The 11,379-nt window shown below is 41.8% G+C and overlaps 1 protein-coding gene across 3 annotated transcripts in view; it reads right to left on the minus strand.

Moving 5' to 3' along the window:
- EVPL (envoplakin) overlaps positions 1–11,379 on the minus strand; it is a 52,227-nt gene that overhangs the window by 26,545 nt on the left and 14,303 nt on the right. For all 3 annotated transcript variants that reach the window (XM_083487405.1, XM_083487404.1, XM_083487403.1), the window contains one exon: positions 8,062–8,232. In XM_083487405.1, coding sequence (XP_083343531.1) covers positions 8,062–8,232 — 171 coding nt within the window. The remainder of the gene's footprint in view (positions 1–8,061; positions 8,233–11,379) is intronic.

Here is an 11,379-nt window from a genome sequence, read left to right on the forward strand (position 1 = left end):
AAATAAGTGTGTGCATGCAGGAAAGCGTAGCAATAAAAATGAGCTGATGTAATGAATGTCTGAGAAACAGCTGTCCTTTGTTGCAGAAAAATGACAGAGGTATGTACCATCAGAAGTATTCAGTTTTCAAAAACCCTATGTCTTCAGACACACCCTATCATTACTGCTGGCATAAATCAATGGCGAAAGAAGAAATTAGAGTGCTAAAACTTTAGATGCCTTGGAGAAGTCCATGAAGGGCTCTGTACCACTTCAGTTAAAATGTTCAGTGGCCTTCCAAGTTTAGTTTCAATTTAGGCTCTTTGATCTGTTAATCCTGCTTTTCTAGAGCAGCAACAAAGGCTAGAATAAATTAGTGAAGTGAAATGGAGCGAAAAAGTGATTATGCATGTTGAGTCATCCTCACTTCTTATGGTGGATCATCTCTCTCTCTCTGTTCCACCTTAGCAATTTTCCTTTTAAATTAAGCTTGGACAATTGTGGCCTAGTGTAATTTAGTGTAGGCTGTAAACTGTTTGTGGTATTATTGCAAACAGTTACTGTAAAGAAAGCGAGGTGTTGTTTTATTGTGGGATTTTAAAAACTATTACATGCTGTAATCATGATCTTGTCTTGTTTGTAGGATGCACAGGGAATTTTTATTGATGGACTGCTATAGAAATATTTAATTATTATATGGATTGATGATAGATAGATAGATAGATAGATAGATAGATAGATAGATCTAGATCCTTTCAAGGGGGCTTTTCTGTTTCAGGAATGTCACATTTTCTTAGCACTCAAAACAGCAATATATGTCAGATTGAATCTAAGCTAAGTCACTGAGCACATGCAATGGCTTCCATGAGCCCAACAGAACTTCCACTCCCTCTCCTCCTCTTTGCTCTGCCTCCAGATCTGCTGTGGAGGGTTGTGAAAACCCCTAGAGCAGATGTGGGGTGTGGGGAGAGGAGAGGGAGGAGACATTTTGTTACACGAGCAGAAGTTGTTCCGCACACACAACTGGATGCAACCAATTGTTCCTGTGCGAAACTTTATTCTCTGTCACTGTCAAAGAAGGTGGGTGGTAATGTTTGGTGAGAGAAGGCACACACACAACCAGGCTCCCGTTTTCCTCAGAGATCACTAGTCCTACCAGTTTGAATGCAGAAACTGGTTTAACCTTTCTCATGTCAATTGCACAAGGCGCTTGCCTCTTGCTGACGCCCCACTGGCTCCCCATCCCTGGAATGAGGAGGAGCCGTTGACGGCAAACACTTGGACACCACCCAGAACTTCAACTGTTGCTTTCTGCCAAACGAGAAGGAATATTAGTCATTACCCATGCGGCCTCCCTGACATGTTGAGACAGCCCTAGAAAGGTATTTGCTTTTCTGAGTTCTCTTTCTGCACCTTGGCCAACAAGCCTAGTCAAGGGAAACTCAACGTATCTGGCAGCTTTGCTCATACTTTGCAATTTATGGTATGATATGTATGGCAAGAAACCACAAAGTATTGAAACTCAAGGTGTTTTGGTGACCCACCTTTCTGATAAAACAGACTAATCCAAGAACCAAAGATCAGCTGGAACGAGAAGCTTACGGCTCATGGAACTCTTCCTTGTTGTCTATTTGCATTTTGCCATGTGATGCTTGTTTAGAAATTCTCAGGACTGGCGATAGCATCTAGCACCCTTTCATGGCGCACTGTTTTTGACTCTGCCTCCTGTTTTGGGCTTCCTGCCCAACATTTCCCACAGTGCCCCAGAGAATGTCATTCAGCAATGCTATGTCAGATGCTCTGGGTCATTGTGGGAGATTTAACATGGCAGGCTTGACCCAGGCTCATGCTAGGGGAGGTTCATGAAAGTCACTCTGCTGTGGGTAGGGGTGGCTGCTCAAACTTCATGCTGCCCTCTGCATGTGAGAGTACACCACAAAAGATGTTCCCACGCATACTAAAGTTATCCCAACAACCATCTACCTTCCTAGATTCACAGCCTTAGTAAAACCCATGTAGCAAATTGATCCATCACCAAACTTATATCAAAGGTTTTCCTTCAAAGTGAACCTTTTAATCGTCTTCATTGCCTTGACCTCTTAAGAGGCATGAGCGCAATGTGGTTATTAAATCCTAAGTCTGGTAACAACTTTCTCCAGAACAAATACATATTCTGTGCTTGCCTCTGTGTAACTGTCTTCATGGTAATTCACTGATGATTCTCTCTAATTGGCTTTATTAAGCGTGCTTGCAGATCATCCAGGTTAGGTCAGCAGTTACCTTCATTTCTGAAACCACCACCCCACAGCTTTTTGTGTTTAATCTAGGAAGTATCTTGGCTTTTCTTACTTGCCTGTATATGAAACATTTGTCTGTGTATGAAAGACAATGGTTCCCCCCCTTAATTTTTTGAGTAAAAAACGGGGGGGGGGGTTGTCTTATACACGGTTTTTGGCAGGGTGATCAACAACTTCAAGATTGCCCCAGAAAAGCTCAACAACTTTGGCAACCAAAAAATACTGATTTCTTAATTTAGGGTTCAAAAAAATAGTGGTTGTCTTATACACAGAAAAATATGGTATCTTTAGTTAACCAAATGCTACCTATGCACCCTCTCTCTCAATTAACATTCTGCTTCTGAGCAGGATTTTTTAAATTAAGTATGTGATACTCTTTTATAAAGGTAAAGAAGCTTCATAAATACTCTCTGATACAGAGCAAAATTCAAGGTCTAGATGACATCCATTTATACTATGTTGTTTTCTATGCCTAATTCTGGGCTTGTCATTCTGCTTTATTAATAGGTTCTCTACTGTCCTTTTTTCCCAAGAGGAAAACATAAGGTGGCTACTAAAATAAAAAGATAAAATATACTCTGAAGTCCCCAGTGGAAGGGACTTCAGAGTGCGGAATGGCTTGCCACACTGGTGACATCCAATGAAAGAGGAGCGAGCTAGCTGACACCTGGAACTACTCAATTTTTCAATAGAACATCCATTTCATTTTCCGAGTTAAGAACTGAGTTTAAGAACTAGGTGTATATTTCACCTAGATTCCTTGAGCTGAAATATTTAGTTATTCTGATACTCTCCCCAGGAAAAAAAATGGTTGGGTTGAACATCTTCTGTTTCGACCATGCCATATATATATATATATATATATATATATATATATATATATATATGCAGGTTTTGGTGTCTTCGGGTGTCTTCCCGTGTAAGAGTTGGGGTGTCTAGGCGACGTTTCGACGAGGTCTCACTCGTCATCTTCAGGCTGGTGCTTTCGGCTTCTTGTTACTGGAACAGAGCAGGATCTCAGTGTTTGAGTTCCTATAAATACTGTTGAGGGGGTGTGGTGTATAGCCTCCAACGTACTGGGCAGAGAGGAAGTTCCCAGGTTAGTGTGCCTTTTCTTCTTTTGTTCCTTAATTACTTGGAGGCTATACACCACACCCCCTCAACAGTATTTATAGGAACTCAAACACTGAGATCCTGCTCTGTTCCAGTAACAAGAAGCCGAAAGCACCAGCCTGAAGATGACGAGTGAGACCTCGTCGAAACGTCGCCTAGACACCCCAACTCTTACACGGGAAGTCTTACACGGGTGTCTTACACGGGAAGACACCCGAAGACACCAAAACCTGCATTCCTGTACCCGTGAAAATCTACGAAAGCATATATATATATATATATATATATATTCCTCTGTAATAATAATAATAAGTGAACCAAATGGTTTCTTCCATGACCATAAATTTAGGGCTTTCAAGTCTAGAAATGTGCAAGCAGCCCTGATGCTGTCTTCACTGGATTGGCTCAGAAATGAACCTAGAAATTCCCCCTTTAAAAATAAAAATCAATTAGCTTCTAAATCAACACTACTTACTAACAACTTCTGCACACCCACGAGCCTCCTAACGTTCTTGCTCTAACTCATTCAAGTTTAATCTGTACCGAAAAAGGGAAGAAATCCAGAAATAGCTGTCAACTGTTTCCAGAAATGATGACACCTCATTAGAATTTGTATGTGTGACTTCATCTTTCCATGCCACAATAAATGTTGGCATACAACTGTCTCGAGAGACAATGGAGTATGCCTCCAGGGGTGATGTCAAACCACTGGAAACAACAATAGCCATAATCTGCCAGCATCACACCCCAGCCCACAACAGGTCACCTGCACAATAATTGTTCATGTGTTTATTCTCATCTCCACCTCACAACAGCTTTGAGAATCACAAACAAGCTCTTCCATGCTAGCTACTAATGCAATCACTTTTGCATTCAGGTGACGGTGCAAATTTGCAATGCACCAAAAGGTTATTAGGCAGAAAAGTTGCATGGGCTACGGATATGAATACAGGCTTGGTGACATTAATAAAGTACAAGCTCCTCAAACTGAATATTGTAGTGATTGTGTCAGGAGCTGGAAGATTATTAGAAGCCTCAGTTCCTATAAATGACAGCATTCATTTCTTCCTTATTCTTAGGTGAAAAGATCAAGCAATCTAGGAGCTATGACAGGGCACAGTGATTCAGCTTGTCTCAGCTATGGGTGATGTCCAATTAAGTCATACTCAAGAATATGACTGACACTGGGTATCATTATGAATAGACTGTCAAAAAGGGAAGAATAAGGGCAGGCTTAATTGAGTTAATATTTATGAGGCATTTGGAAGTCACTAAGCATTAGACAGATCTTGGACATACTGCCCTGACTTTTTGAACCAGCAAAATCATTTCGTTTTGGATTCCTATTGAACACCTGCCGTTTAAAACATCAACCTGTCTTGGCTATTTATTTTTTGCTTTGGGCAACCAAAGCTAATTTTAAAAGTCAAGCTGATGACAAAACCAAAGCCAAGAAGATTTTATTGTATTCTTAGCAATCATCTATGGAGAAAATTAAGACTTTACAAATGAATGAACAATGATTCCAGTGGGCACTGAGTTGATAGAAAAACTCTAGCCATCAGCAATATCTGTCTCCCTATCAGTTCAAATAGAGTCAAGCCTGGAATATATAGATTTTTTTCAAGGGACAGCATTTGTCTTTAAAGGGTGACATCACAACTCAGTGGAACACCATGAGTCTGTGCCTCAACTGCTAGAATAAGTATGAGTGACGCCTGCTAGGGTAAAAGCACCATATTCAGAAATACTGATCATGACATCTATAAATGATGCAAACTGATAACATTTTCATGGCTTCTTTTGAGGAGTGGTTAGATAATTCAACAGTGGACCATGGGTTTTGCATAGGGATGCAAAATTTAATCAGAAAGAGAGGCAGGATTGGAAATTCTCTCAATGTGAATGTTCATTGATGGTCAGGATCAGAAATCACATAAATGAATACAAGTAACATTCTTCATCATTGGTTCCCCCCCTAAGTTGGCAAATGTTACGTTAATGGTTACATTATTCTCTGCATGGTTTTTTTTTAATGATTCCCTTCCATTGAAATGTACAGAAATTGACTGTTTATTTCATTGCCTATGTTTTGAGCATAGAAGAATATATGAAGCCAAACTGAGGATGGGATGGAAATTGCTGCCTCCTTACATCCCTAGTTTTGCACGCAGAATGTTCCGGGTTCAATCTCTGGCATTTCCATTTTGTAAGAAATGACCAAGTTCCAGGAGATGAAGAAGGCCCTGAAGAGCTACTGCCAGTTGTAGCAGACACTATTGGAATAGATGGAACAACGGTTTGACTCATTATCAGGCAGCTTCCCATGGCCTTCTATCAATGAGGCATATTTATTCCCTACTGCAGCTATTCGCAGGACTCCTCCAAACATTCAGGCATCCCCCACCGCTAGCCATGTGGCTGAAACTCTCCATATGCATAATCTGAATTATTGCATTATGCTACCCCAAACACTCTTAGTGCAGCTCGATTGTGGGATGCACAGAAATACCATGATGGTTTCAGATTTCTTTCATGTATATTCTCTTTTGGAAAACCAAGACAGAGAGTTAGCAGATCAGTCTGAGGCCTACTTTGCTTTAACAGTGTGACAACATTGTGTGCACTCAGACCATTCTCTGGCCTACACCATGTGCGCAATCCAATCAGGAGGAACACAAACTAAAAAAGGACATGAATCAATCCCTAAGACAATATTATCAGCGGATACCTCCCTGGAAAAATCATCACACTCGTGCTACTAACCTGCAGCATGTACAAACCTTTCAAATGGCAGCAGCTGCTCAACAACAAAATCCCGGTTGGGTATATAAGGGGAAGAGAGTAAGCAGCCGACAGAGAAGATTGTTCTTAAGTTAAGCTAGCTATGAATGGAGCCTAAGGACTCCATCTGCTTCTGAAGGAAAGGGAATTGCATGAAGCCAGAGCTTTGTTTTACTACTTCCACCGATCTGTGCCAAAGGTATCCCTGGACTACAAGATATTCAGCACAACAATGGTTAGGAATTAAAAATGGTTTGTTAAGAGGGTCTCTAAGCATTGCAAGAAGGAAAGACAACAGGTTGCTCTTCAGTTGTTGCTGGACTACATGTCCCATTACCCATTATCATTAGCGATGCTGGCTGCAGCTGATGGAAGTTGGCATCCCATAACATCTGGAGGGCACCACATTGGAGTAGAAAATGAAACAGGAGTGAATGGACCATTTTGCAGCGGGTGCAAAATGGCAGCCTGCATACCTTAATGTCTGTTGCACAGGCATTTACCACAGGTTGCCCCTGATAGAAAAGATGCACCCCTTCCCCACTCTGAACCCTAAATAATTACTGTTCTAGCAACTCACATAAACATTCAAAAAAGGCATCTGCAAAAGGTAAAAATTTATCAAAAAAATTTTTTTTTAAGTTAACTCTTTACTCAAAGAAAACCAAACAGCGCAGGCAGAGTGAACACAGCAACTCTTCCCAGTATCTCTTGCTGCAATGAAGCAGTTGCGAGGACTGTAGGTCCCCACATCCCCCGCTGTCTAAGGCTCCTTCTTCCCCAGCAACCTGAATTTCTTTTGTCTTGTCTCTCATTGCTCTTATCAAAATAAAGGAAGTGATTAGCCATGGACATGGACAAGAAAAGAGATTACCTTTAACTAGGGTAATTTTTTAACAACAACAGCAACCTCTAGAGGTGCCAGAATTGCAGACCCTTGAGAAGCACCTGGAAAAAAGCACTGCCCTTAACAAGCAAGGATAATTGGGGTGTATGAACTTCTCCTTATCCAATATTATTCTACCCTCTGCTAACTTGACTTATTGGGCTCTCCTGCTTTGGCCAGTTAGGTGTTTCACTGCTTTGAATAGTGCCTTGTATGCATTATACCTGCAAGAGGAATCACACCCTTCCAAGAGGGAGAAGAGAAATCTGGCAGCCAATGGGAAATGTTTAGCTGTCAGCCTCCTACGCTTGGCCACCACGGAGCAATGGCAGCTGTGCCCCTTTGAAGGCTACCTTGTCTTTTAAGAATCCCAATGGCAGTGGGATGCAAGAGAGCACCACAATTTCCATCCCACTACAGGAAGAAAAAGATCAAGCAGGGTAACAGAGCTAGGGCAACGAAAAGTCTTGTGGCACTTTCAGACACCTTGAGACATCTTGGTCTCCTATTGAGACAATTCCCAATTGTCACAATAGGAGACAGAGATGTCTCAAAAGACTGTGGGTCACTTGTGCTGGGAATACCACCAGATGTTGAGCTTTTAGGTATGCTCCCAAGCCAAGCCATATTTTTCGTAACTAGTCTCAATAAATAGGGATTTTCACCTTCTCACTTGTACACAGATATTCAGAAGCATTTGCCGGGCTGAGGAGGAGGAAGCCTCCTGTGGAGAAGAGAAGCCAGTATAGCTTTTGCAGCAGAACATTTGGTGTGTCTGCTCAAAAGAAAAGTACCTCAGAGTTCAATGTTTACTCCCAATCAGCTGAATGGATACAGGCAACTGCCCACAGGCCACTTATTATTTTGGACCTTCCCTTAGGCAAACAATGGCCATTCCCTCCCCTTTACTTGTAAGACACCTTGCCAGTTCAGAGGTGGCCTCCTGGCACCCATGGCACTCTCCCCACTTCTGCAAAAACCGCAGACTTTTAAACTACTTACTTGGGCTGCTTAATCGGGGACCCTTTGCTCGGGGAGCTTCTGCTTGGCGAGCCTTTGCCCACCCCTTTGAACATCTCGGCGGCGGCTGAAGCTCCCCTCTCTCTCGCTGTCTGGAAGGCTGTTGAAGAAAGGGGTGGGTGCGTTCCAGCAGCTGCCTCTGCCTGAGGTTGTCTGTGGAGATGGTATGACAGGAGAGGATGAGAAAGTCTGCAGATTGTTAAAAGCAGAACCTGGGTGGCTCCTCCCTGAGCTGCAGGTGATTAAGAGCTGAGATGGAAACTTGCCTAAAAAAAAAAAAAAGGACTAGAAAAACCAGTTTAGGACTGAATGAGTAAAAAAAAAAAAGCCCAGAGGGAAGGAGTGGGAGACCCCACCCTGGTACTCTGAAGAATGTGCTTCTGTACAAGCAGAGGCAGACCCAGTTCTATTCACACCATTTCTGACAGACATTTCGTACACTGCAATTCCCTACCCCAAATACAATCTACATCTGGGAAATAACATGTATGCCTGTAGTTACTACATCAAAAGTAGCTTTGCTCATTGCTAGCACACAGGATCAGGCGGTCCATCTGTGTGGCTGCCATCCAATCCATGCTGCACCCTCGCTATTTAGATCTACCACTGATTCCTTTTGACAAAAGGAAAATTTCCCAATTAATTCCTAAATAAAAATTATTTCCATTTGCACCAGGTTAAGTTCAAATCCCCTCCACCCGCCCATGGAACTCGTTGGGTGAACCTGGACAAGTCACTGTCTCTCAGCCTGGCCTACTTTACCGGGTTATTGTGGAAAATTATTTATTTAAATCATTCATTATTCAACAAAACATATGTCCTACTTGCCTGTAAATAAAGAGTGGTATACCACTAAGATTTAATCAGAGCAGACCCAGTTAAATTAAGGGTTTGGTCTATTCATTTCAGTGGGTCTACTCTGAATAAAACTTAGCCAACCATGACTCAAAACCTCCAACAAAACCAACAAACGTTAAAATTGTCAACAAAAGGCAAAATTAAACATAATAGAAATTCAACATATGATTAACATCAACAGTTAGGGTAAAACCAGATGTAAAATACATGTTGACTTCTATACATGTCTTGATGGGTTTGCCAAATAAAAATGCTTTTAGCAGGTGCCGAAAGGGTGCTGTGATGTCAATAGGCAGTGCAGGAACTGGGTCTTTAGGGTTTTGCCACCTACTTTTCAAATCCCCCTTCAATATTAGAAAGGTGGTGTGTCTGTTGTCTTTTGGATGTCTACTGAAAACCTTCCTCTTTCAAAATGCCTTTCAAATTGAGATCCTTACCAGTCTACATCCGTATTGGAATTGCTTTTAATATGTTTTTATTGCTTTGTCACCTGTTCTTTGCCACCCTGGGCTTCTTTGTGAGGAAGGGCAGGATACACACTTAAGAAGGAAGGAAGGAATGAAATAAATATTCAATTACACTTTCCAGTCCTTTCCCATAGATAACCAGAGCAATCACTACAATGCCATGTTGCTTTTGCCGTAAATCTCTTGATCGGCTCTCAACGTCCTCCCCCTCCGCATAGTTGCACCGAAATAAACGTTTGTTGGCACTTTACATACAATGTTGTATATACTGAAGGGTGAAGCAGCTCCATGTTAGAGTTTACCTCAGGTTCCTCTCTGCAAGGTATGTGAGCAAACCCCCTGTGGTTATTTGTTTCCTCCTTCCAGCTGGATCATGTCCAGCCAAGATTGGCACAAGAAATATTTTCTTAAGCACCTTTTCAGCTTTGGCCGTCAAATATGCCTGTGATATGGCTGATGTGGGCGTGCAGGGAAATTGCAACTCATCTCAGATCATGAATTCAAAACATGCCAAGCATCTGAGTTGAAAGGAGCCCTGCTTGCCAAAAACCAAAACACACACGAAGGTGTGGCTTTCATTGAAGAGCAATGATTTCTTTGTGAAGTTGCAAGAAACCATTTTCTGGCTCAAGACTAGAGGGCTGAGAATAGGCTGAAGTAGCACTAGTGTGCTGGCTTTGATCTAAGCGCCAAATTAAAAATTTAAAAACAAAAACCTTTTATTGCTTGGAGAAAGAAATCAGAGCATCCTGCTGACTTCTAGCTGTGAAAGAGGACCGCCCTGATGCATTCAGCACTTCTTTAGTGACTGTCTTCATGTGCTTGGAAATAATCCAGGAGGGAGATGGTGCTGGACTGTTTTGGGCCCTTCCTTGTATTATTAGTCAGGCACAAATTGCTTGAAGCAAGGAGAGACGCTCAAAAGCCATTTGTGCTCAGTGTCTCAGGCATGGGTTTAAAAACTTTCGCATTAGCACAGCCTCAAAGAGTAAGGTGTTCAGTCTAAGATAGTGGTGGCATGGTTTGGGTTTTCTAAAACTTCAATGTGCTGGAAACTCACTGAGAAAGAAAGGGAACGAAGTTCTGTGTCATCATGCCCTCTGTCCTCACTCTTCTCTTTATCATCTGGGCCTGACAATATAAGGACAGAGTGTTTGGAGGCATGAGGGAATGAAATTATATGCAGCACTCCTTGAGGTTTATAGCATAATCATTCCAATTCTCATATCAATATGGCGTAGGGTAGAGCAAGATCAAAGCTAGGCTTGATTGTGTCATGTTGTGTAACATATCCATGGTTCCCCCCGCCCCTGATTTTTCAGAGCAATTTTAACTGGCCTACTCAAATTTGTGATGTTGTTTTCATTCTGATTATATTGTGTTTGTTGCCTTAATGCACTGACTAGTCTAATGTTATCGGTGGCTTTCAAAGTTTGAATTATGCACTTTCATATTGTCATTGCATGATGGCTTAATTAGTGCTTGCTGTCTTGCGATAACATATTCCTGAGAGCCAGAATATAAAATGAAAATGAAATAGATACGCAACAGTAGGGGAATGAGCTTGACCCTAACAATTCATTCAGCCTCTTTTCACTGGAAGTCTAACAGATGCTTCTGCAAAAAGCACACAAGAAGCAACATGATAACTAATAAATGACCCATTCATTCCTTTCATTCCAGTGCATTCTGGGAATCAGAAAGTCCCTACCACATAGCACCCTTTAAAGGTTATTTTCAAAGGCAAGGCAGGTATTCTGAAGACAGAGTCAGGACAACTAGTTGAACTGGCTCAGCTGCAATGTCAGTAACTTTCTATGTACACTGGGCAGAAACCGTTGTAAACAGTACTGGTTTGGCAGGACCTGAGCTAAAATAAGTCTCGGGGTGCTACAAATAAACCCTCTAGGGCATCCACTGAGTACAACAGTGAAAGGTACAGAGAGAAGGGTGAAAGAATTCCAGAATTCTTGGT

The sequence above is a fragment of the Podarcis liolepis genome (assembly GCF_965112155.1).
Source record: "Podarcis liolepis genome assembly, chromosome: 2".
NCBI lineage: Eukaryota > Metazoa > Chordata > Lepidosauria > Squamata > Lacertidae > Podarcis > Podarcis liolepis.